This window comes from Chamaea fasciata, unplaced genomic scaffold (genome assembly GCF_029207755.1).
Source record: "Chamaea fasciata isolate MVZ Bird 193981 ecotype frontalis unplaced genomic scaffold, bChaFas1.0.hap1 SCAF_2, whole genome shotgun sequence".
In the NCBI taxonomy this organism is placed as follows: domain Eukaryota; kingdom Metazoa; phylum Chordata; class Aves; order Passeriformes; family Sylviidae; genus Chamaea; species Chamaea fasciata.
This window is the reverse complement of record NW_027094087.1, coordinates 26,158,466-26,180,476: the sequence shown is the minus strand read 5'-3', so window position 1 is coordinate 26,180,476 and position 22,011 is coordinate 26,158,466. Positions and strand designations below refer to the sequence as shown.

At 41.7% G+C, this 22,011-nt stretch overlaps 1 protein-coding gene across 2 annotated transcripts in view; it reads left to right on the top strand.

Moving 5' to 3' along the window:
* The first annotated feature begins 1,782 nt into the window (after positions 1 to 1,782).
* USF3 (upstream transcription factor family member 3) overlaps positions 1,783 to 22,011 on the top strand; it is a 29,418-nt gene continuing 9,189 nt past the window's right edge. The window contains exons 1-6 of one of the 2 annotated variants that reach the window (XM_066175331.1): positions 1,783 to 1,824; positions 13,895 to 13,967; positions 16,021 to 16,085; positions 18,032 to 18,060; positions 20,097 to 20,179; positions 21,236 to 21,332. In XM_066175331.1, the coding sequence (XP_066031428.1) occupies positions 13,953 to 13,967; positions 16,021 to 16,085; positions 18,032 to 18,060; positions 20,097 to 20,179; positions 21,236 to 21,332 (289 nt within the window). In that variant the 5' untranslated portion in view covers positions 1,783 to 1,824; positions 13,895 to 13,952. The remainder of the gene's footprint in view (positions 1,825 to 13,894; positions 13,968 to 16,020; positions 16,086 to 18,031; positions 18,061 to 20,096; positions 20,180 to 21,235; positions 21,333 to 22,011) is intronic. The other variant, XM_066175332.1, reaches the window with a different exon arrangement.

Sequence of the window (22,011 nt, the reverse complement as noted above, 5' to 3'; positions counted from 1 at the left end):
CAGAAGAACAGCAAATTACTCAATGTAGGGCTTTTCTTCCAAGTATTTGTACAAAAGATGTTTTCTCTTAACCATCTTGCCATATAATTGTAAATTTATATTCTCCAAGAGAAACAGGCTACTGATACATAGCAGGTTCCTATTGTATGTGATAGCACCTGTGCAATTTTTGCCTGCTGCTGGATTTTTTTGCCACAGTATTTCAGATATTTCACCCTGCACTGGTATTGACCATTTATGAACTCAAACACACTATAGAGCACAACAAGAGTGTCAGAAGGTAAACTTGGTTTTGCTGCTTTGGATGGGGCATGCCTGTTTAGTGAAAATCTTCAGCAGAAGAAGCACACTACCGTTTAAAAGAGAAACCTCCTTCCTCAGTTTATGCTGGAATAAATTGATGGAGCAGTGGCATTTCAGATTTTGCTTGTCTTCCAGTTTGGTTGTGTCATATCAGAACCAAAGATGATGAAAAGCGAAAAAGTGCATCTACATTCCTACTTTATGCTTTCAAGCTGGTATTTATAGTAACGTCAGAATTTCTCTGCAAAACCAGCTAGGGCCTCAATTTTCTTCACACCTTGCAAATGGGCTTCTCATTTAATGTCAGCTGCAAGGTTATTTTGCAATTGGCAGCTACTCAAAATAAAAAGGTTTGGGTTATTTAACATCTGATTGCTGCTATGACTCATTTCAGCAGCAGAAGAGTTCTTGGACACTGCTTCAGAAACTTGTCTCTGCTCTGTTATATTGGTAGAGGCATATGGGTACAAGATGCTTTCTCGGGGAAGCAGTGGAGGCTGGAACTGGGAACTGGCTTATTGTGGATGATAACTCAATTAGGCATTAGCAGGAAGTAAAAAGTAAGGCAGTGGGGGGTTCTTAATGATCCACAGCCCCTCACTTCGTGGATAAAACAACACGTTTCCTAAACTCTATTTAACTCATGAGGACGATGGATGGAGTGCCTTCTTCCCAGAACTAAGCCTGAGCAGAGCGTGCGACAAAGGAAAAATGTCTATTAAACATCGGTCACAGCACAGAAGAGTCGCAGGACGTGGCTGGGCCCCTCGTGAACAGCTCCATGTGGCAAATCTTTAGCCAGCCTTTCTCTCGGCTCTCCATTCCGTTCCAGAACGCTGATTGCCGAGGACGCCGGGCAGCAGTTCAGCGCAGGAACGCTGTTCCGTACCGGTGAGGTCTCTCATATGCCCCGCGGGTCAGGTCGGCGAAGGGCAGCCCTCGGGCGATTCTCGCCCTGGCAGGACGGGGTTGTTTCATTTGACAGCAACACACACAAGATAACACGTGCTCCTTTCACACACACGCTCCTTTCCCCGTCACCGGTGCCGATGACGCCGCGCAGAACCGACCCAACGCTGCATCCCTGCCCGTCCCAGCGCGGCCGCTGCCCCTTTAAGAGTTGCCGCCCGCCCCTCCGCGCGCCTCTTCCCGCTGCGCTCATTGGCCACCCGGCACGCCGCTCCCCGCCAGTTCCTGTTTCGGCCACCTTACCTTGTTGACGCCAGTCTCTGCCTCCCTGCCCTCTGATTGGTCTGCGCGGCCAATGTTTGTGGCGGCGATTGGTCCGCGCCCGCTCCGCCCCGCCCAGTTGAGGGCGAGCGACGCCCTCTCCGGCCTGGCCCTTGTTGATTGGCCGCGAGAGCTCGCCCCGCGTGCGGCCATTGGCTGCGGCGCGAACAGCAGGGTGGGCTGCGCGGGCGGGCAGTGGCGCGGAGGCGGCGGCGGGGCTGGCGCGGGGTGTCCGCCCGGCGGAGGATGGTCCCGGCGCTGGGGCCGCCGCGCAGCGCGCCCGGCCCGACCGTGAGTGCCGGCGGCGGGAGCGGGACGGGAGCGGCAGCAGGAGGAGAGGGACGCGCAGCGCCCGCGGCAGCGGGGCCGGGTGGTCGCGCTGGGCCGGGGCCGCGCTCACCCCGGGATGCCGGCGGGGCCGGTGCCCCTTTGTCCGGCCCAGGTGTGCCCGGCCCGGCCCGGGCAGGGGCTGCGGGGCCGGACGGGCCGGGGCGCAGCTGCGGAGCGCGGGCGGCCCTCGGCGGTGCGGCCCCCGGACGGCGGTGGCTGGGTGGCGGTGCCCCGGCTCCGCTCCGCAGGAGCCGTGCGGCGGCGGGGGCTGCCCGTGCCGGGCCGGGGTGAGGGAAAGTCGGGGCAGCAGCCGTGAAGGTTCGGAGAGCGGCGTGTTTGCACCGCTCTGCGGACGTGGTGCTGGGAGACAATTGAGCGTGAGGCGCCGTTTTGCGGGCAGTTTGCTTCGGAGGCAGCGAGAGGTGGGCGCCGCGCCTCAGCATCTTCCCGGCGCGGTCCGGGCTGCGGGTCTCCTGCACCGCGACGGCGTGCCCGTGGGGAGTGACACTCCGGCGGGATGTCAGCCCGCTTCAGGGCGTGATGTGCCTACAGGGACAGCCTTTTAAATTAGGATTCGGTCACTTTTTACTTAGAATTCGGTCACTCGTAGCTAGCGTTTCTCGTTGGGCGTGTTATAAGCTTGGTCTCCTAAGGAAGTCTGGTGGATGTGTCTGTCTGTCCCTTCTCTGCCTGCTACTTTTAGCTCTCTGGCCAATTCTGGTCAAACTTGCCAGCAGCGGAGGCTTTAAAGAGTTGGAAGGCTTGAGTTTCATGGAAATCAACCTTGACGGACACAGAAGTGTTCGTAACTCGCAGTTACTGTTGACACTGAGGGCAGGACACCTAAAGTGCAGCTCCCTGTGACAGCACGGGTGAACTGAGTGCATTGACATAGTTACAGTTAGACACAGCCCAGGGAAGTCTGTAGGGAAAAATTGGAAGTAAGACGAAGAAAAAGGGAGTAGTGATGTGATGAATTTCTGCCCGTTAGTACAAAACCCACAAAACTGTATTTTTGCTTTTCACATAAATAGCTTGGACTTCTATTAGACTTCCTCTAGACTTGCAGTCATTAAGTAGTTGTAGCAGAGATAATGATGGCACAGTTAAGCATGCGGAAGTCAGGTAATGTAACAGCTTGTTTTAGAGGCATGGTTTTAGCTTTACTTTTAATATACAAGTCACTGGGACCATTTCATTGATATGGTTGTGTTATGTAGCACTTTAACCAACTGCAGAGCCTTGTTTGTTGCTCATTAATTGTGTGCAGTAATCAGACAAATGGGAAGGAAGAAACTTCCTATGAGAAAATGCTTATTGTTATAAAGATTTAGAACTTTCAATTCTTGATTTTCAATTAGTGCCATAACAGTAAATCATAGGTACATTTTGGAGTTAAATACATTTGACAACTGAAAATTTGTTTGCCACTGAATGGGAAATAAGCTTAGAAAAATGATCGTGTAATAAGCATGATATTAATGTGCTTGTATTCAAAATATCATGTCAGGTATGTGAAACAGTTCAAGAACATTGCAAATTCTGAAGTGTTTGGAAATTACTTATTCCCTTAGAGACTTACTTATTCCCTTAGGTTATGGATACACGGGAAGATTTTAATGGAGTAGATGAAAAATGGTGGTGGATCCTGGAGGAGTCTGACAGCTGCCAAGAGATAATTAGGATGTAAGTTTTTGATAGTGGCTCTGCTGCTTTGCTGCCTGGTGTTCCCAGTAGTGTTCTGAGGAGCTGGCCAGGGACAGAGTGAAGTGACTGTCACTGGAGTGGCCCTGTGACACGTGCCTGGCCCATGCCTGCTGTGTGCATTGTGGACTCCCGTTGGTAGCAGAAGTTTAGCTGTATTCCGAAATGTCAAAGACATCTTGGGAACAAGAAGGCAAAGATTGAATGTGTTCTGTTGGCTGAGCTGCTCCAGCTGTTTTTCACCTCAGCTCTTCTTAGGTGAATGTAGGGGATGCTCCTGACTCTTTTGAGGCAGTGGAGTTACAGAGATACTTTTTTGAGCATCATTTGGTTGTTGATGGTTTCTCCCCACGTGCTGAAGTTGTAAGAACACCTTTGTCTTCCACATATTGAAGTATAATAAATTAGGCCACAGAGAGATTGGGGATGGTGCATTCCAAATATTTAAGCATGCTTTTAATTTGCAAAATGCCTTGATACAAAGTGTGACATTTTAACCAATCCTGTCCCACTTGCATCTGAATTAATACAATGTGTGAGTTGAAGCTGGATGCTGTAGAAAGGAACAGACATGCGAGGAAGTCGGGGGCTGCTGGGACATGCCGGATTTGACAAGAGCCATTCTGTAGTTTAACTTTTGTACAGTAGTGCTTTTTAAGGTCTTAAAAATAACTTTGTAAGTGACATCTGGCTGGGGGAGGTATAAGAAGCATAGCATTCAATATGAAGGATTTCCCACTGAATCAGGGTTGGTTGTGTCATGAGAACTTATAAAAAATACCACAAAGTCTGTGCCACTTTGAAGGACAGTGATACCTTTCAAAATAGGAAAACGTGTTCCTGAGGGATTTAATTTGATTAAAAGAATCACAAACACAACTGAGATGAAGAATTATAAAATAACTGGCACTACTGTGGATGGACAGTCCATCAGGCTGGAGGCAAGTCCACTTCTGCAGAGCCCTGAGATTTACAACTGGGGTTGTTATGAAAGGATCAGGATCGTTAAAGCTGTTAGATGGTATGCATGCACACATTTACACATCCATTTTCATTTAAAAACCTGGGTTGTATGCACAGCTTCACTGGCATTTTCATCAGGGACATGGCTCAGTAGTGTTATTTAATTGAAAACTGTCTCATCTGAAGCTCTGGGCTGTGATATGTATTCAATTTTAAGCGAGGGGGGGTGTTCAAGCGTTGTTCAAATTATTTCGGATTACAGTGAAACGTGTAAAGGTCTCAACTCCTTGATTAGGAAATGTTGTGCAGTGCCCGGTTTATGTAATGCTGACCTAACTTGCTGTTTAAAATACAATTCCAGCTTTTATGTGTAGATATAATGTGTTCAAAGTGTACTTTGGTTTGCTGCCTTACCAGTGCAGGGCTGTTTTCATGCTCAGAGTAAGCACTACACTGGTAAGGTAGCAAAGCAAAGTACAAAGACAAAACAAAGCACTTAGAGTAAGTGGTTCTGCTGTGTGCACAAGATTGACAAATTGTGTGTAAACTGGGTTTGTTTCCTGTATGAAAAGCTATGGCTTTAGTCCTCTAAGGTGAATGAGTTACTTTTGCAACCACGACTTATGATAACAATCTCTTACATCAGCCATGCTGGGTGCCATTGTGATTCTGATAAGAAGAAACTACTAGGCTGCTAAAAATGTTCCGTGCTTCCTGGTAACAAGTGCTTTTCTCACTCAGTTGCCCGAACTTCTGTTGGGTTAACTGACCAACGTGAAAACCATGAATTGAAATCAGCTCCATCTAAAAGCACATCTCAGTTATGCTGGTATTCTGATACCTGGATGGTCCATCTCTAGTGAGGCTGGAATGATCCAAGTATGGAGCCTATTAACTTTTAGATCTAAATCTAGGTTCCTCTGGAAATTATCCATTTTTCCAGCTTTTGGTGTGGTGGGCAGTGCCATGAAAAGATTGTAGAAAACATTGTCCATTAGCCTGCTGACACACTTAATAACAGTGCAAGGCTTTTATGGGGAGAGGAGAGCTTAAAGATCTGTTTATTCTTCAAGTAGCTGAAGTTTAAGTGAAAACAATATTGTCCATTAGGGGTGTCTGCCTGCATCTGTAGTATGTGATGTGGTTGGCTTCAGGGACACTTAATTCATGCCAGCCTTCAACCTTTGAAGCTGGACTCTGCTTTGCTTTCATGCATCAGTGGAGCTGTTAGCTAGAAATTTAATGCAGTTCTTGTAGAAAGGTTCATGCTACACCTCTTCTTGCTCATTTACTCCAGTAGTAGAATGGTGCTCCAAATCAGCAACAAGGAACATATTTTTTCACTATTGGAGCATCCCTAATATTCAGAGATGCTTTAATTCAGAAATGTGTAAATATTACGCATGTATAGCTTAAATCCCTCCTTCTTTCACCTAAGTCTCTCACCTGCTGGAAATTCTGGGACTTCTTGTGTAATTGGAGAAGCTTAACTAGTTTTGGCATCATCTTGGGTCATAGTTTCACAAGTATTAAGCCAGCACTGCCACCATGAGAAGCAATCTTGTTGTTTCAGTGTACTTATTTGGAAGTGTGGGGTGTCTCTGTGATCCTTTTGCAAAGTAAATTTTAAGCTGAAGTAGTGTTCTCATCTGGCCTCCTGGGTGAGGGGTGCCAGTGAACCAGGGGAGAGGCTACATTTCTCAGTGTTATTTTGAAGGTGTTGGGACTGTAGGGGAAGATAACAATCTCAAGGATTTTCCCATTCCTGCTAGGAGAGATGGGCTGGCAGGAATTTCCTGCAGTTCAACAAGGGCAAAATCCTGCACTTGGGGAAGAACAAATCAGTCCACCAAAAATATAGTGGGGGCCATGCAGCTGGAAAGGACCTTGGCAGAAAAGGACTTGGTGGACACTCAATTGAACATGAACCAGCAAAGTTTCCTTGTGGCAAAGGTAGCAAATGGGCTCCATTTGATACAGGAGTGCCAGCCACCTGGGGGAGGTGATCCTTCCACTGCACTTGGCATGGGGAGGTTACTGCTGTCGTCTTGTGTTGAGTTTTAGGTTCCCCAGTACAAGAAAGACATGGATGTTCCATGGAGAGTCCATTGAAAGGCCACAAAGACAGTTAAGGTACAGGAGCATCTCTCGTCTTGAGAGGCCGAGGGAACTGTGGTTGTTCAGCCTGGAGAATAGAAGGCTCAGGGAGAATCCCACTTGTAAATTGTCTCAAGAGGCTTTAGTTTGTGATTTTTCTCTTTTACTCTGGGCAGGAATGGGAAGACCCTGTGTTTCCTAGCTTGGAAATACTAAGTGCGTGAGCTATCCCTTGCTAAGGAATTCAATAGAGTGCTCCCACTCCTAGTTTCACTTAAAGGTCTTTTTGCCAAGTCAGTCTTAGGTGGCAATAGGGAAGTGATTTCACACAGTTCTTCTTCACAGAAGAAAATAGAGGTAAGGCATTTTCATTTTATGGAATGATTTTTTAATGAAGTAAAACTTGCAGGATCATGGTATCACTTTGTCCCCTTTATCCATTCCTTTCCGACCTGTGCAAAGTAGTAACTTGGAAATCTGGTTTTAGTTTCTTCTCCATTGCCAGCGTTAAGTTTCTGCTGAAGTTTTACTTGCTTGTCCTAATGCTTTCAGAACTAATTGTTCACCCCAGATAGCTCATGTAGTAATTCTCCTAAGCTAAATAAGTAGTTCCTAAAGTGATGGAATCATTGGATTCAGGTTTTCTATGGATTTGCACCTAGTAGTTGCATTTTCTTGTGTCTAAGGTGTGTTGATTTTGATCTTAAATTTCCTCTTTGAAAGTGTTAACGAAGTGTGCTTGCTTTCTCTGGTCATCTGGGCTCAGATAACTTTAGTTTGGATCTCTCTGCTAAATAGAATTAAAATAATGTGCAGCTTTATCCCTCCCAGTATTATTCAAAACTGTCAAACATCCAGATTGCAAGATAAGTCCTTTATTGCTGGAACTGAAGTAATTGCCCAGTGCACCCAGTTCATGGGTCCAGGAAAAAAAAAAACTCTGAAAAGCAAAGGTGTAGTTGGATTGAGATTGTGAAGGAGAATGAGTTGCCTTCTGTCCACTAAAACCTTTTGTGAATAGTCTGCCTATAAAATGCACGTTGCAAAGCTGTGGAGGTTTTGTTTGGTTTTCTTGGGTTTGGGGGCAGAGTGTGTATGTGCTTGTTTTTGAAAGCTTGTTGAAGTGTAATTAGTGAGTTTGTCTGATGAGCTTATACTTTAAAATTGAAATTCTGTTTTATGGTACCTTCTACCTCAGCCACTTTTGCCTTTGGCCCCATTAAGATTCATAGGGAAATCCCTTAGCTCTGGAAGGGAAGTGCTTGTAACAGAATCTCAGGATTGATCTCTTCTGCATGTTGTAGTGCAACTTTGTAGTGCAGGCCCATAGAATATTGCTTCCTATATTATGAACCCTTGATGAGTTTTTAGTTTGTGTCAGATTTCTCAACCCCCAAGCCTATAAAATATTTAAGAACTTGTCTGTGTAATCCTTTGTACTGAATGACTCATATCTGCAAAGATGAATTAAAAAATTTGACACATAAACTCTCTGGATGCCCTGAACATCTCAGTTCTAGGATATTTTGCACTGCTCGTTAGTTAGGGTCCTCAGGAGAGAGCAGCAAAGCAGTTTGGCAAGTGTCAGGAAATGCCTTGATACCTCCTCGAGACGGTATGTGGTTTTATAAACAGACTGTGTGAGGATCCTTTGTAGCTGCAGAAGAAAAAGAGCACAGCTTAAAACCAAAGCAGTGGAGCAAAGAATACTGCTCTGGCTAAATCATTGTAGCCAAAATGAATGTTTGAATGTTGTAATTCTAAATGGGTTATCAGGCTCTGTGACAAGGTACTACTCTTTGGATAGAGATTTCATTTGTGGATAAGGTCACATGAGAAAGCAGAATTGGCTCTCGCTGGCACAGGGTGCCCAGGGAAGCTGCAGATGCCCCATCCCTGCAAGTGTTTAAGGCCAGGCTGCATGAAGTTCTCAGCAACCTGGTCTGGTGAGAGATGTCCTTCCCATGGCAGGGAGGTTGGAATGAGACGGTTTTTAAGGTTTCTTCCAACCCAAACCATTTTGTGATTCTATGACTTACAGCTTCTACATTTGTCCAGTCGGTATTCAGTGTTTCAAATACAACTTTCATATATGGATGGATTCCTCAGTTGTAAATAACCATCTTGGTCACAGTATTTGGAGACCATGATGACTTGTTCAAAAGTCATCAAAAAAAGAATTGCTTGTTCTTTAGGCAAGAATGCTGCAGCAATTTTAGGCTCACCAACAGCTGCTCTTGCACGGGGGTGAGTGGGAGAGCACTCCCAGCCTCAGTCTGGTGCAGGCAATCTTTGCCATCTGATACAGGTAACCTAACCCACACACAGGTGATGACCTGTGTCAGGAGGAACTTGCCTGCCATTCACTTTGTACCCACTTAGCTTTCACCATCAGAACACACTTGTGGCTCCTTTGTCAAGCGCAGCATAATTAGATGTCTGTCTTCTCTTTGAAGATAATTTTCTGTTTTGAAGTACACCACGGATCATTGGGCATTGGAAGCCAGGGAGAGGAGCACTGAGATTTGCATCATAGGGACATTTCTCACACTTCCTCCCTTCTTTAGTGCAATTGTGTGTGGTAACTTGTGAATCTCAGCACAATACATGGAGAACAGGGGATCAGGAGGATTTCCCTGGTCATTTCTTTTTGATTTCATTAAAGAGTGATGTTCTCCTTATTTTGTTCTAAAGTAGCTGAAGATATGCTTTAAGGTGAGAGCTCTGATCTTTGTGATTCTGGCTTGTGCACTGGTTGCATAGTAACAGCCTCTTAGCTCCCAAATGCCTGCTTCCCTGTAACAATTGCTCCGGACCACAGGAGATAGTTCCCACGGGCATCTTCCTTTACTAGCACCGTGTTCACTTTGGTTTGTTTGCAGTACCAAGATCATCAAATCTTGGTGCAAAATGTCCAGAGGTACTTCTCCTTAAATGTTTTGCAGTGAGTAAGAGACTTGGTTCTGTGGACATGAGCTTTCTCTCTGCCCCTCCTTTAAGGTGTAAAAAGAAATGATGCTGTACCTAGGTAGACTTGGGAGGGAACAACAGTAGACAAAGAAAAATAAATATGAGAGGTGGATCTTCAGGTGATTAACAGGAAAGGGTTTTTTTTTTTGGGGGGGGTTTGCTTGTTTGTTTGTGGGGTGTTTTGTTTTTTGGTTTTGTGGTTGGTTTTTTTTGTTGTTGTTTTGTTTTGTTTTGTTTTGTTTTGTTTTGTTTTGTTTTGTTTTGTTTTGTTTTGTTTTGTTTTGTTTTGTTTTGTTTTGTTTTGTTTTGTTTTGTTTTGTTTTTTTGAATGAAGATTTTTAAAGCAGATCTGGTCAGGATTTCTCAGAATGACCCTACACTATGCTGTCCTGAAACTTCATGTTACTAAATTATCAGTGCATTTGCCATTGATATTTTGAAAATTACAAGAGAAAACAAAAGTAACATAGATATAAGGGAATATCACTTGAGTAATTACCCTTTCTCTTCCTCCAATGCTATTACTAAAAAAAATTCTTTCTAGTTCTCTTGCATGTTCTTATACAAGAGCCTTACTAAAACTTTATTGCTTTAAGTCAGCAGGAGGAAAAATGCTAATGTGTTTGAGTTTAGATAATACAAACAAAAGAGGCAGAGTAAAAATATCTAAAAGCAGTGAAGTTTTCTTTCTATCTGTCATTTGCAAGCACCTTAAAAACAAAAAAAAAGTTGCCCCATGTAACAAGTTTTAGCTTATTGGCTTTGGTTTTCTTTCCTGAACTTTTGCAGAAACTCTGGAAGCAGTTTTGTTGGCCTGGGAAACTCTCAAGTGGTTTGCATCAGGAATATCTTCCTCAGCACAAGGTGGCAGTGCCCACTCTGAGCCAGCTGGTCAGCCAGCACATCCGTGCTGCAGAGCTGGTCACTGACCACGCTGTGTCCAGTCCCTGACCTGACCTCACTCCTCCTCCTCTGCTCACTCCCAGGTTTTTGTAAACATCTGGGAACTTCATCTCTTTGAGAGGATGCAGTTAGGTCAGTCAGTGGGACCAGCTGTTGTGAGGAAGTGGATTAAGGGACACAATAACAGGGAAATCTCAATTTCTTGTGAAACCAAACTGAAGGATTTTTTTTTCTCTCCTATCAGGAAAAATAGCCTTTTTCATTTTCCTGTATGGTAGTCTTACCCGGTTGCCTTGATAGGCCACAGCGGGTTATACACACAGGTAACAATCACAAAAGTAAGCTTTGAGTTACGTTTCCTGCAGTAATTCTATTAGGTAAATACAAAATTAGAATAGAACCATTCCAAGGGGGAATAAAGAAAGGGCAGTAATTTGTGGCCCTTGATCTCAAGGGCACCTTGCTTGTCGTTAAAAGCTTGGATTAAGTCCCTGATTCAAGCTAGCCTTGTTCTAAAATGTGCATGGAACATGGGAGAAGTGCACTGCAGCAGTTGCTTGGATGAAGAAGACACTCTGTCTCAGGAAAAAAGCATTTGAGGAGTTCTTATCTATGCCTTGGAGTTGATTTTAACTTTACATGAAGGCTAACTACACGAGGTATACAAAACCAGTAAGGACTGTGAGATTGCAGCAGTGCAACAGCATAAGCTGGCTGAAGGATTTTAAGAGGAAGAAAGATTTGGACTGCTGGTAGGTTTGCTGAATATGTGTCGTTGCATATAAAAAAGATTCTTTCTGCCTGATGCGGAAGAGTGGAATGGCTTTACTAATTTGAGGAAGATTGTCTTGTTCAGCCAGAGATAACAGACTGGAATAATTATTTTCTTTTTTAAAATGAATATTAAGTTTGGAAACAATTCCTAAATAAGGAGTGAAAAAATAATGCCAAATAAAATAATCTAAATTAACTTTTTCCTATATTTGCTGAGTGCATGTTTTGAAGAAGAGATTTCATAAGTTTGCTGAATAGTACCTGGAAAGATGGGTGGTAGACAAGAAGATGTTTAAATAAATTGGTTTTAAGTTTTATACCCTATGTTTCAGAACTATAGAAGAAATTAAATGATGTTAAATCTTCAGAACACAAAGTATCCTTTAATTTCTGAGGATGACGTTGCATTTAAATTAAAATCAGTATTTTTGGTTGACATTGTGAAAGCTGTTAACTACATAAAGCTTGAGGGAAGCTTGGTACTAAATAAACATAAACGATGAGTTGCTGCTTCTTCATCTGTTTTAAGAATTTGGCTTTTGCTACATTTTCTCTGCAGATGACATTCAGCTGAGTTAAGTGAGCATATTTTATGGGTGAACTTAAAATACATTTGTCTCTGAGCTTATGAGGCAAATACATGTCTTCTGCGTTAGAGAATCTGTGAAGGGATCTTGCCATGAAGAAGCAATACCTGATGTGGAAGAAGTAAAGGGAAACCCTCTGTCAAAGCTGTGGTCATACAACAGCTGAGGGGGAGAAATAGAGACAGTGTAAACTTTCATCAGCCCTCAGAAATCTTCACCTAGGCAGTATTTTTATTTCCTTTTTAAATTCACAAAGCCCATATTTTCAGCAGCCCTTAAGAAAACCCCCTCCCTGGTATTGCCAACTTGAGCTGTTTTGTGGAGTATCAAGTAAAATGCAAAGGTTTCTGTTCCTTACAGAATAAGAATGGGAAAAAACAACTTTATTTCACCGTATTTCTCATGGTACAATCTATCAGTAGAAAGCCCAGAGTTTTATACAAGTGTTGTTTAACAAATTTAACCACCTCTTTTCAGTGGAGCTCAAAATAAACTAATTAGTTAATTAGATAGTGTACAGCCTTGCTTTTTCTTAATGGGACCACAAAAGTGGGAGCATTGGTTGAGTGGTAAACTGATAAACTTCACCTGAAGTTTATCATTCCACAGTAAAGTGAAATTAGGGTAACAGTCACAGCATTCCTGTGCTATTTCATATAGTCTCCTATATGAGATGGGCTGCAGATCCCAGTGGAACTGAAGCATATCAAGTACAGACTTTAAGTTTACGTTTGTGAGGCTCATACACTCAGTGTGACAGCAAATGGCTTGAAATATGCAGGGAGCAGCATCACTTGGAAGAAGCTTACTGACATAATTTTAACAAAAGGGCAGAGGAGGAAGAAAGAAGTGGGATCTTTGACATGTAATAAAGATTTTCTATTCTTTTTGAGGATCACAAAATTGTTAGAAACTGTTTTAATAAATTACAGCACAAATTTTCACTAAGGCCTTGTTCATCTATCTTCCAGAATGCTATGTACAATGAATTGCCGAATCATTTCGGCGTCTGCTCAGCATGAGGAAATAAGGCAATTGGAACATTGTATACAGCATGACTTTGGGAGATAGGGATGACTGCTGTTGAGAAAAAGGGCTTTGCTGAGTGGACACAGAAGAAGCCAAAATATAGGAATATGGAGAACACATGTCAGGAGGAAGAAGTGCTCTGACTTAGGGCAGGGGGAGGATGGGGTTGTGAGTGTGTTCTGTGCAGCTGGAGTCAGAACAGCTGTGTCTCTTCTGGGGAAGGGATTTGTGGGTGGGTGGGTGGGTGCTTTTTTACACCCTTACCTTCACACAGCTGTGCATTATCTGTAGCCCTGCATGGTAGCTGGCCATCTAAATCCACATTAATGCTTTCTATCTGAAATACACTGCAATACAGAAATAGTCCTTTCATTCTCAGGCTGTATAAATTTGCAAGGTTAAAAAAAATGCGGTTGCTTGGTGAATACATTAGTCTTTCCAAAATGTTAAGTTCACCAAAACTAAGACCTCTTTTATCTTTTTGCTCTGTTATCCAGCATATTTGCTATGGTCTCATAATGCCCAATAACAGACACAGCAGCTCTGTCATTATAGGTGGTGCAGAAATCAAGAAACAGGGTGTGTGACTGCCACATGATACAAGCTAGCATCTTCCTTTTACTACGCATGTTTGAGAGCTTTGCTTTACCAGAACTATGCCCATGTGCTCACATCTTCACTGAACAGAAACAGTACTGTACTAAATTACTGTACACTAAATTAAATGGCTTCTTTGCCCCCTTGAGGAGGAGTTACTTCACCTGCTACACAAGGTGATGGATATATGAGTGTAGTGTCCCCAGGCAGCTGCTCTGCTTCTCCTGTCTCTGCTGGTAGCCTTAATGGATACAGGTTCTGCTGGGCTGCTTTGGCACACTAGAAGCTCTGCTGAAAGGAGGGGTGCTGCCCTCAGTAACTCTGTGGACATGTGGACATCTCTCTGGTTGCCAACAGCGTCCAGCGTGGCTGGGCTCTAACCAGGTTTTATTTTTTTTCATGATCAGAATCGCTCATCTGCTAAAGTCTCCCAGCTAACCCCTTCAGCATCACCTGGTACAGTGAATGCAGCTAAAACCAGTGAGTAAGTACTACTGACCACCACCAGCTGTACACAGGAGGGATAAGTTATAGATGCCTTGGGTGGGAAACTGGCTTTCCTGGCTTTCAGAGTTGTGAGCTTTTACGAACTTGGACAACCTGGGATAACAACTGGGTTAATCTTACTACATATAGATTCAAATAAATTTGTTAGTGAAGTAAGCTAATTGGATTCAAAGGAGAAGAAATCCTGTTTTTAAGATGAGATAATTTGTAAGAGCACGCATGGAAGTGCTGAAGTTGCACCAATGCTTTCTCCCACAGTAAAAGACTCTTAACTCTGTCAGGTGTTTTCATAATTTATGCAGGGGATGGTCAGTGAGCACAGAGAAAGCAAAGTCTGTGGAGGGATATAAATAGAAAGTGTTGTGCTCCCTTTGCTGGGCTGGAGAGGGCTGTGGTGACTGTGTTTAGGTAGGCTGTGTGTATCACCCTGTGAGGCAATGGAATGCTGTAACATCTCAGAGAGGATTGTGTCCAGTTCTGTTTAATACCATCACAGTTTCTGTCCAGAAACTGTTTAATACCATCACAGTTCTGTGATGGTGTGAACACTGTCATGTAGGTGGAGTTGAATTATGTTCCTGACATCTTCAGGCACTTTGAGTTCCCTGAGTTGGATCTATTCTTAGGTTGTTTCTTGTTTGTTTTAGGTTAGTCTCCCAAGTCTTCCCTGGAATAGAGAAAGTACTTCAAGATTAGACTGGTAAACAGCATCAGCCCTAATGTTTCTCCTCCTCTGATCTTTACTGAATGCACTACATTCAATTAACATCTAGAGTATAAATGCTGAAAAGCAGTATCTGAATTCAGTTCTGGTACAATTCAGATTATTTCTGTTAGTTTGACACACACATACACACAGGTGTGTGCACAGGGCACTTTGTGAAGTGTATACTTCAGTGCTTTGGGAGCTCCATAGGTGTCTGGCTTTCTGGTTTGTAAGGATATTATTTTGGGGGTTTGTTTTTGATGTCAGTGCCAGTAGTGGTAGAATCAGTTTACATTAAGAACTGCTCTGTGTTTAAAGTCATATTATAAACCACCCTCGCTTCCTTCCAGTCCAAAAACACAAAAAAATACCCTAAGGACATGAAACCTGTTAAAAGAAGCCAATGAGCTTTCCAGGAGGAGACAGGGAAAGGTGAAGCCACAAGGAGTTTTCAGGGCCCATGGGAAGAGTTGCAGTAACAGGCTGGTTGGTGAGAGAGTGAACAGAACTGTGAAAGTAAATAAGGAGCTCAGACATATCAAAAAGCAGATCTATCTTTTCCTGTTGTCGTCTACAGTATACTTACATCACTTGCTCTCTAAAATTTATTTCTCTGGTAGATAGGTGTTCAACCATCATTGACTTAATCTCATCTTTTATGCATTTTATAATGTTTTTTGTTTGTCTAAATACAGGCTACCAATATGTTCAAGATGAGGACAAGTTAGGTGCAATTTATTAGGCTGTTATGTATAACTTCATTTCATAACTTTAATTTTAACTGAATTTTACATATCTGAGAATGCAGGGGTGTCATTTTGGGTCATTTTAATCAGTACAGTAATTTAATAGCAAGTAAATTTTGTAATCTGCTGCATTAAGAGCACTCTAAATTTGTAGTTAATGAAATGTCCTCGTTGCATTCATGCTTTATTTCAAGCTGGGAATTGAGTGCAGATTCAGTGAGGAAGGACTGGTAAGAGAATTCAGCTGTTCCTCCTCCCATTTGAAAAGCAGTCGTATACTCTTCTCTTCTTGTTTGCTTAAAGTGATTGGGATTGTAATAGTTTTTATATTTAAGGTAGTTGAGGAAATGGAAACCAGTTCATTACAGACATGTTTTGCAAAACATCCTGATAGGTAACGTGCTTAATTTTTAATGTCACAAAATCAACTGCTCTGAGTCAAGGGGAAGGACTTGTGCCTACACTGTAGCAGGGCCCCGTCCTTGTGGTCCAAGGCAAACCCATGTAAGTGTTGTGGGCTAAGAATTCAGAAACGTGCAGGAGTTGTTGATCCCTTCCATGATTTTTTCCTCAGGCTCTCTTCTCCGAAACCATGCCAGAGATGACAGAGAATGAGACACCTACTAAGAAGCAACATCGGTGAGTTTCTGTGAGAAAATGATTATTTCATAGTTCTGTGGTCTGCGGTCATGTTGCAGTTATGAAGTTTCTAGCTAAAAGTTTGGCAATAAGGGTATGGACAAGAAGTTCTGTATGTTCATCAGGGTTGATCCAAAAGTTTCCCTCTTGCCCTGTCTATGCCAAACTATTTGTTAAAGATGTATCTACCAGCGTCACTTAGGCAAAAGAAAATCTTTAATTACTTCACTGACTATTCTGATGTGTGTAAAACCGCATTGCTGCCTTGGTGAGAGCACAGCCTCTATTTTTGTGCAGGCTCCTTGTAGATATTGGGGGGTAACTATAGTAATTTTCACAGGGTAATTTAGATCTCTTCCTCAACTCCCAGTGGAATCTGAATCTTACATCTCAAATCTCTGCTGGAACTCAAAGTACACCTTGATGTTGTACAGCAACACTCTGACCAAACTTTGTAACAAAGTGACTCAGCACTCACTAGAATTTTTCCAGAATTTTGTTCCTCTCTATTAACATGGGTGATCTAATACCTGATTGGTAGGGGAATTCTTCAGTCCTTAGTTAAATGCAGCATTCATCTTATACTAGGTAACCATGTAGGATATGATTTATGATCAAGAAAAGCTCAGAGAGAACATTGAACATTGTCCTACAGAAAGTTTTTCAGTCTTCACGGTTTTCACAACTCTTTCTTACCTGACTGATAGAGTATTTTGTGTTCTGTAATGGTAATGTCAACCAAGAACAGCTGGGTCTCTCCAGTCCTTATGTTCTTGTGCATATTTAGTATTAATGATCATCTTTAAGCATTATTTCTTAGCAGATGTCTCTGAGTCTAACCTGTAACATTACATTACTGTCTCTTAATCCTTGTCTAAGTTACTCTAGGTGCACACTCTCATTAGTGAGTTACCAGAAACAAGGATCAGCTCAAAGCATAAAGGATATACTCTGCCTCACAGTAATCATGCCTCTTCCACATGTATCCTGCATTCTTACCTCATTCTTACCTTGTTACATCTGGACTGTTCTGTAACAGATGAAAAGGACAGCAGAAGATGTTACTTTGCTTTCTGCGTACCCTAGTAGACATCTAGACTGAGAGTGTGCTGCTGGACAGAAGTTTTTTGAAAATGGTTTTTTTTTCTGGAATTTTGCTTTTTCCAGAAAACATATGCTTTGCTTTATTGTACTTCCTGGAAGTATTTGTCTTAGTGCATGTGTGTAGTATATCTTATTTACATATGTAGAGTATATATTTGAAATCTTTTGACTGCCAGTAAAGCAGCTTGGGGCATTGTACAATGATTGTTGCCATTCAGTCCAGTAGTCCCAGGCGAACATTTGAAACCAAACACAACCCTCACATGCCCGAAGCACACCTGCTCAGAATTTTGAGACAGTAAAGAAAGCAGCTGCAGAGGATCAGTGTTTTTGGTTTCTCTCACAAAGAAAGCCTCTTTGACACCAGAAGCTATGATGTTTGAAGGCAATGTGGCGGGAAAATCAACTTGCATGGTAAAGTTTTCTCCTGTTTCAGTTATCCAGCGAATGTAAAAGCTACATTTCAGACAAATACTTAACTGTCTTGTTCCTCAGAAACAAACCTAGTTTTTTTATTCTTTGGCCTTTTTGAACACTGCATGGTTTAACAGGAACATAAAACCCCAGCTCTCCACTATAAATATGTACCAATAATCAAGTGGAATATTACACTGTGCCTTGTTATATTGCAATTGATTTAAGTCTGAACAGGAAGGAATTTTTGTTAGAAACTGTTTAATACCAATGCCTAAGAACATCTGATTGTGACTTCTGCTGTTCTTGTTCACAGAGTGGACTATAATATTGAATATTGAATAATGAAATAATGAAAGAAGTATTTATTTGTATGCAGATCTTTAACCTTCAGTTTCACATGAGTCTTTTCCCTTTATGTTTTACAGAAAGAAAAACCGGGAGACACATAATGCAGGTAGGAGCATCATGCTTTGCTGTTGGGTCTGGAAATAAGCACAGATACTTTGGAGTAGTAAAACATACTTTGCATGGAGAAGGTTCCTCCGTAGGAGTTTAGTACACTGAAAAAGCCTCACCCTATCAAACACCTTTCTGTGTCCTTGCAAAAAATATCTGTGCAGGTTGCTTCGAGTTTGCTGTTTGCCACAGTACAAAGTTAAAGCATGGAGGAGCACTGTGCCCCTGCCTTTCCAAAGCTAGTAAATTAAGAAGTAAACAATTTCAGCTGTGTTCAATTCCATAGGAAAACAACTGCACAGGCATTCACATGCAACTAATATCCACCTCTGTCAAAACAGGGCCAGGTGTCCTACCTGAGAGCTTTAGAGGCTCCCTGGATTAGAAGTATTTATGTAGCCTATTCCTAAGGCACCCAGTTGGATGTTGGCACCCCAGAAATTGTGTGCAGATGTTGGCTGTGTGTTGCAGGAGTCGCATGCCTTGGGCAGCACCCAGTCAATGTCTAGTGCCAATGGCATCTTCTACAAATAGAAACAGAAAAAGGGACTGTGGAAGTGTCTGGCAGGCTTTATCCTGGTTTATCCAAAGAAATTGATGGCAGTTCTTCTACTGAACAACACTTATCACATAGTCTTCACAAACTCAGCTGGAAAGACTACTGAGCAGTTTCCATGTGAAGCCTGTGCAATGTTGTGCTTGTTGAGTGCGCTCAGGGTGTGGCCAATTTCTTAAGAAATGAGAAGAATCAGGAAACAGTCTTATCAAGTTTTAATTTTAAGATTAGTGGCCTCATTGGAATTCCCAGTTCCTGTTTCACTTGTTGATAGCTTTCCAAAATCTTTATCACCTGGGCTGAACTCCGCAGTATGTGGGACCAGCTCTTCCAAGCCTGTACTTTCTTAGTCATTAATATCTGGAAGAGCTGAGGAGAGTGCAGATATTACCAAAACAAAAGAGTAGCTCACCTGCAGGTCACAGTTTGTTTCTGTGTGCCACTAAAAGCAGAGCAACTGCACAAATCAAAAGGTTCATTCAGCACCATGAACGAACAACGCAATGGTTTGAATCATGACAAAGCCATGACAACTTTTTTTCATTTTTTTTGAAAAAAGACATCTAATACTTTTAAGTTTGTGTAGAACATGAAAACAATTCAGTAAAAAAAAAACTACATGAGAATTCACTGTATTTGAAAGAGGCTGACTGTAGTGGATAGAAAACAGAGATACTGTCTGTAAAAAACATGTCCAGAGGTATTTACACTCCTGGACTGACAGGGTAGACCCTTTCTGCCAATAGTAGGCCTTCAGGCCTACTGAAGAGGTAAATGCTATCACTAGAAGAGTATAAATGAAACATTTTCTGACCTTCTCCAAATGATGTAAATTCACTGGAACTACTCTCTATTCAATGTTTTCTTTACTTCCAGTCAGTTAGACCTTATGGAACAGTTAAACCTTTGGAAGAGTAACTAATAGTCCATATACCTAGAGTTTCAGCTATGTTCACGGCTGGCCGGCTGCTCTGTTAATAGAAATTTAAAATTAAGCCTGAAGACTGATAAAATCTACATTATTTCTCTTTTTGTGCTAAATTTGACATTAGAATTTAAGAGGCATGGGTTTGCTTTCCAAATCGGAAATTGATTCTTTCTATAATCTTTGTTCATTTGCTTTCTGTATGCCTAAATTTAATCAATCTGTCTTATGAAGAGAGTGTCATAAAACTGTGTTAGAAAGCAGTTTCAAAACCTGAATTTTGAGTTGTAGGAGCTTTACTTTTCATCAAGGGGTCCAAAATATCCCCACCTTTTAAAGGTATAGCTACTTGCATTACGGCTCTTCGATTCCACTAAGTATTAATTTGATAACTGAGGTTTACTTTAGAGGAACTTTTTTCCTCACTCAGGTTGCTCCAAGTTCCAATGTATAATGAAATAATGTATTTATGAGCCATTACACCGCCCTAGTTGTGCTGCTGTTGTGCTCACTTGCCCAGCCAGATGACACAGTACATGTTATTTTTGCTTAGTGGAGAGACATCGAAAGAAGAAGATTAATGCTGGGATAAACAGAATTGGAGAACTTATTCCCTGCTCTCCAGCACTTAAGCAGGTGAGTGTCCATCCAGAGGTGCATACAAGTTTCCTGTCAAGTGTTCAAATGTTTCTTTGTCTGTAGAAATATAAATACTTATTTTACTAATTGTATTAGCAAGGAGGCAAAACTGTCTGAATTAATATACTCGAAAATTTCACTAGTTATTAGTATTTTAAAAACTACTTGTGATAGAATCCTATTTGGAAGTGCAGGATCACATGAATGTAGTTCCACAGATTTTGAGCATTTTATCTGAACGTGCTGCATATGACTGCTTATTTTTGTCATCCTTCATATAGCGGCTTGAAAGCAATTCAGAAACTGAAATTATAATAATAGCAGTTTAAGACACTCTCCTTGCAAAAGATGAAGCAAGACAAATGCTCTGATGTTGATGCACAGAAGCATCTTTTTCAAGATAGAGGAATTCCCAGCAGAGGCTGTTCCTACTGAACAGTAGAAGAAATTAAGAAGTGCACAAAGGTTTTGCAGGCAGAATAAGCATAGTTTCATAAAAAGATGATTGGGGATGGGTTATTTTCCCATATTCCATAATATACTACTTTCAAAAGGAAAGTAGTATACTACTTTCAAAATTATGCATATATCTCCCTGGATAGTTGTTCCATGTTTATTTCCTTTCTAATAAAATATTTATAAGGCAGTATCCTGGAAATTTCATGTGATGTGTATGTTTATTAGTGAACGTGAATTTTAGCTGATCAGCAAGAAAGGATGCTGGCTGTTAAGGATGTGTGGCCTTATAGTATCTACCTCTGGGCATCAGAAACTGTCAGCTCCAGAGCTGAAAATGTTATTCTGTAAAATCTCATGGTATTTTTGGGTCAGTATCACTCACAAAACCTGTCGTTTCATCTTACAAAAGCAACCAAACCCAAAAACAACCTCCAAAAAACCCAACCCAAACCAAAAGAAAACAAACTCTAACCAGTGATATTCAGAGCATGTTTTTAAAGTAAAGACCTCTTGGAGTAAGTGCAGCCTCATCACTAATGGATTTACAAATTCTAGACCTTTCTGCTAATTTTATATGTGTGTTTTCTTTTACAGAGCAAGAACATGATCCTGGATCAGGCCTTTAAGTATATAACAGAAATGAAAAGACAGAATGATGAACTTCTGTTAAATGGAGGGAATAATGAGCAGGGTAAGTACGGTTGCTGCTGGGGGCTCTGGAGTTTCTGTCCCTCACTTCTGCTACTGACTAACCACAAAGCCTGGAACCACAAATGGGAATCCCAAGAAATTATGCACATACAGGAAAAATACAGCTGCTTAGAATATCTTGAAACAAAAAGCCAACAGAATGCCCAAGTGAGTGTTGTGACAGGTCGCTATGAGATAATGAAGCAATTGCATTGTGATTTAAAGAAATTACAGAGCTTATAGGTGATGTAGCATCATCTGGTAAATTCTGCCCCAGTTTATTTTACTGTAGTGACCAGAATGATTTCTGACAAACTTCAGTTAGATTTTTTTTTTCATCAAAAAGATGAAGTTTTCTTCATTCAAAAAGCTTTTTTTTTTCTTTGAAAAGCTGTAAAAGTTATAGCAGTTCATTTTGTAAAACTATAATATATCATATTTTAAAATTTACTTGAATAGATATGTAAAAGTACAGTGATGGAGGGATGACAGAAATAATCTCAGAGCTAATGTTGTGGTTTGTGATTTTTATTTCTGCTTTATTGTGGTTTTCCCAGTTTGGTGAGCTATCTCCCAGATTGCCAATTTTTGTGGCTTTACATGAGTGCTTTGTATTTCATTTTGCCTCTAATTTTTAGGTATAATGAAACTTAATTCTTCTGGAAAGCTGTAAAATTATC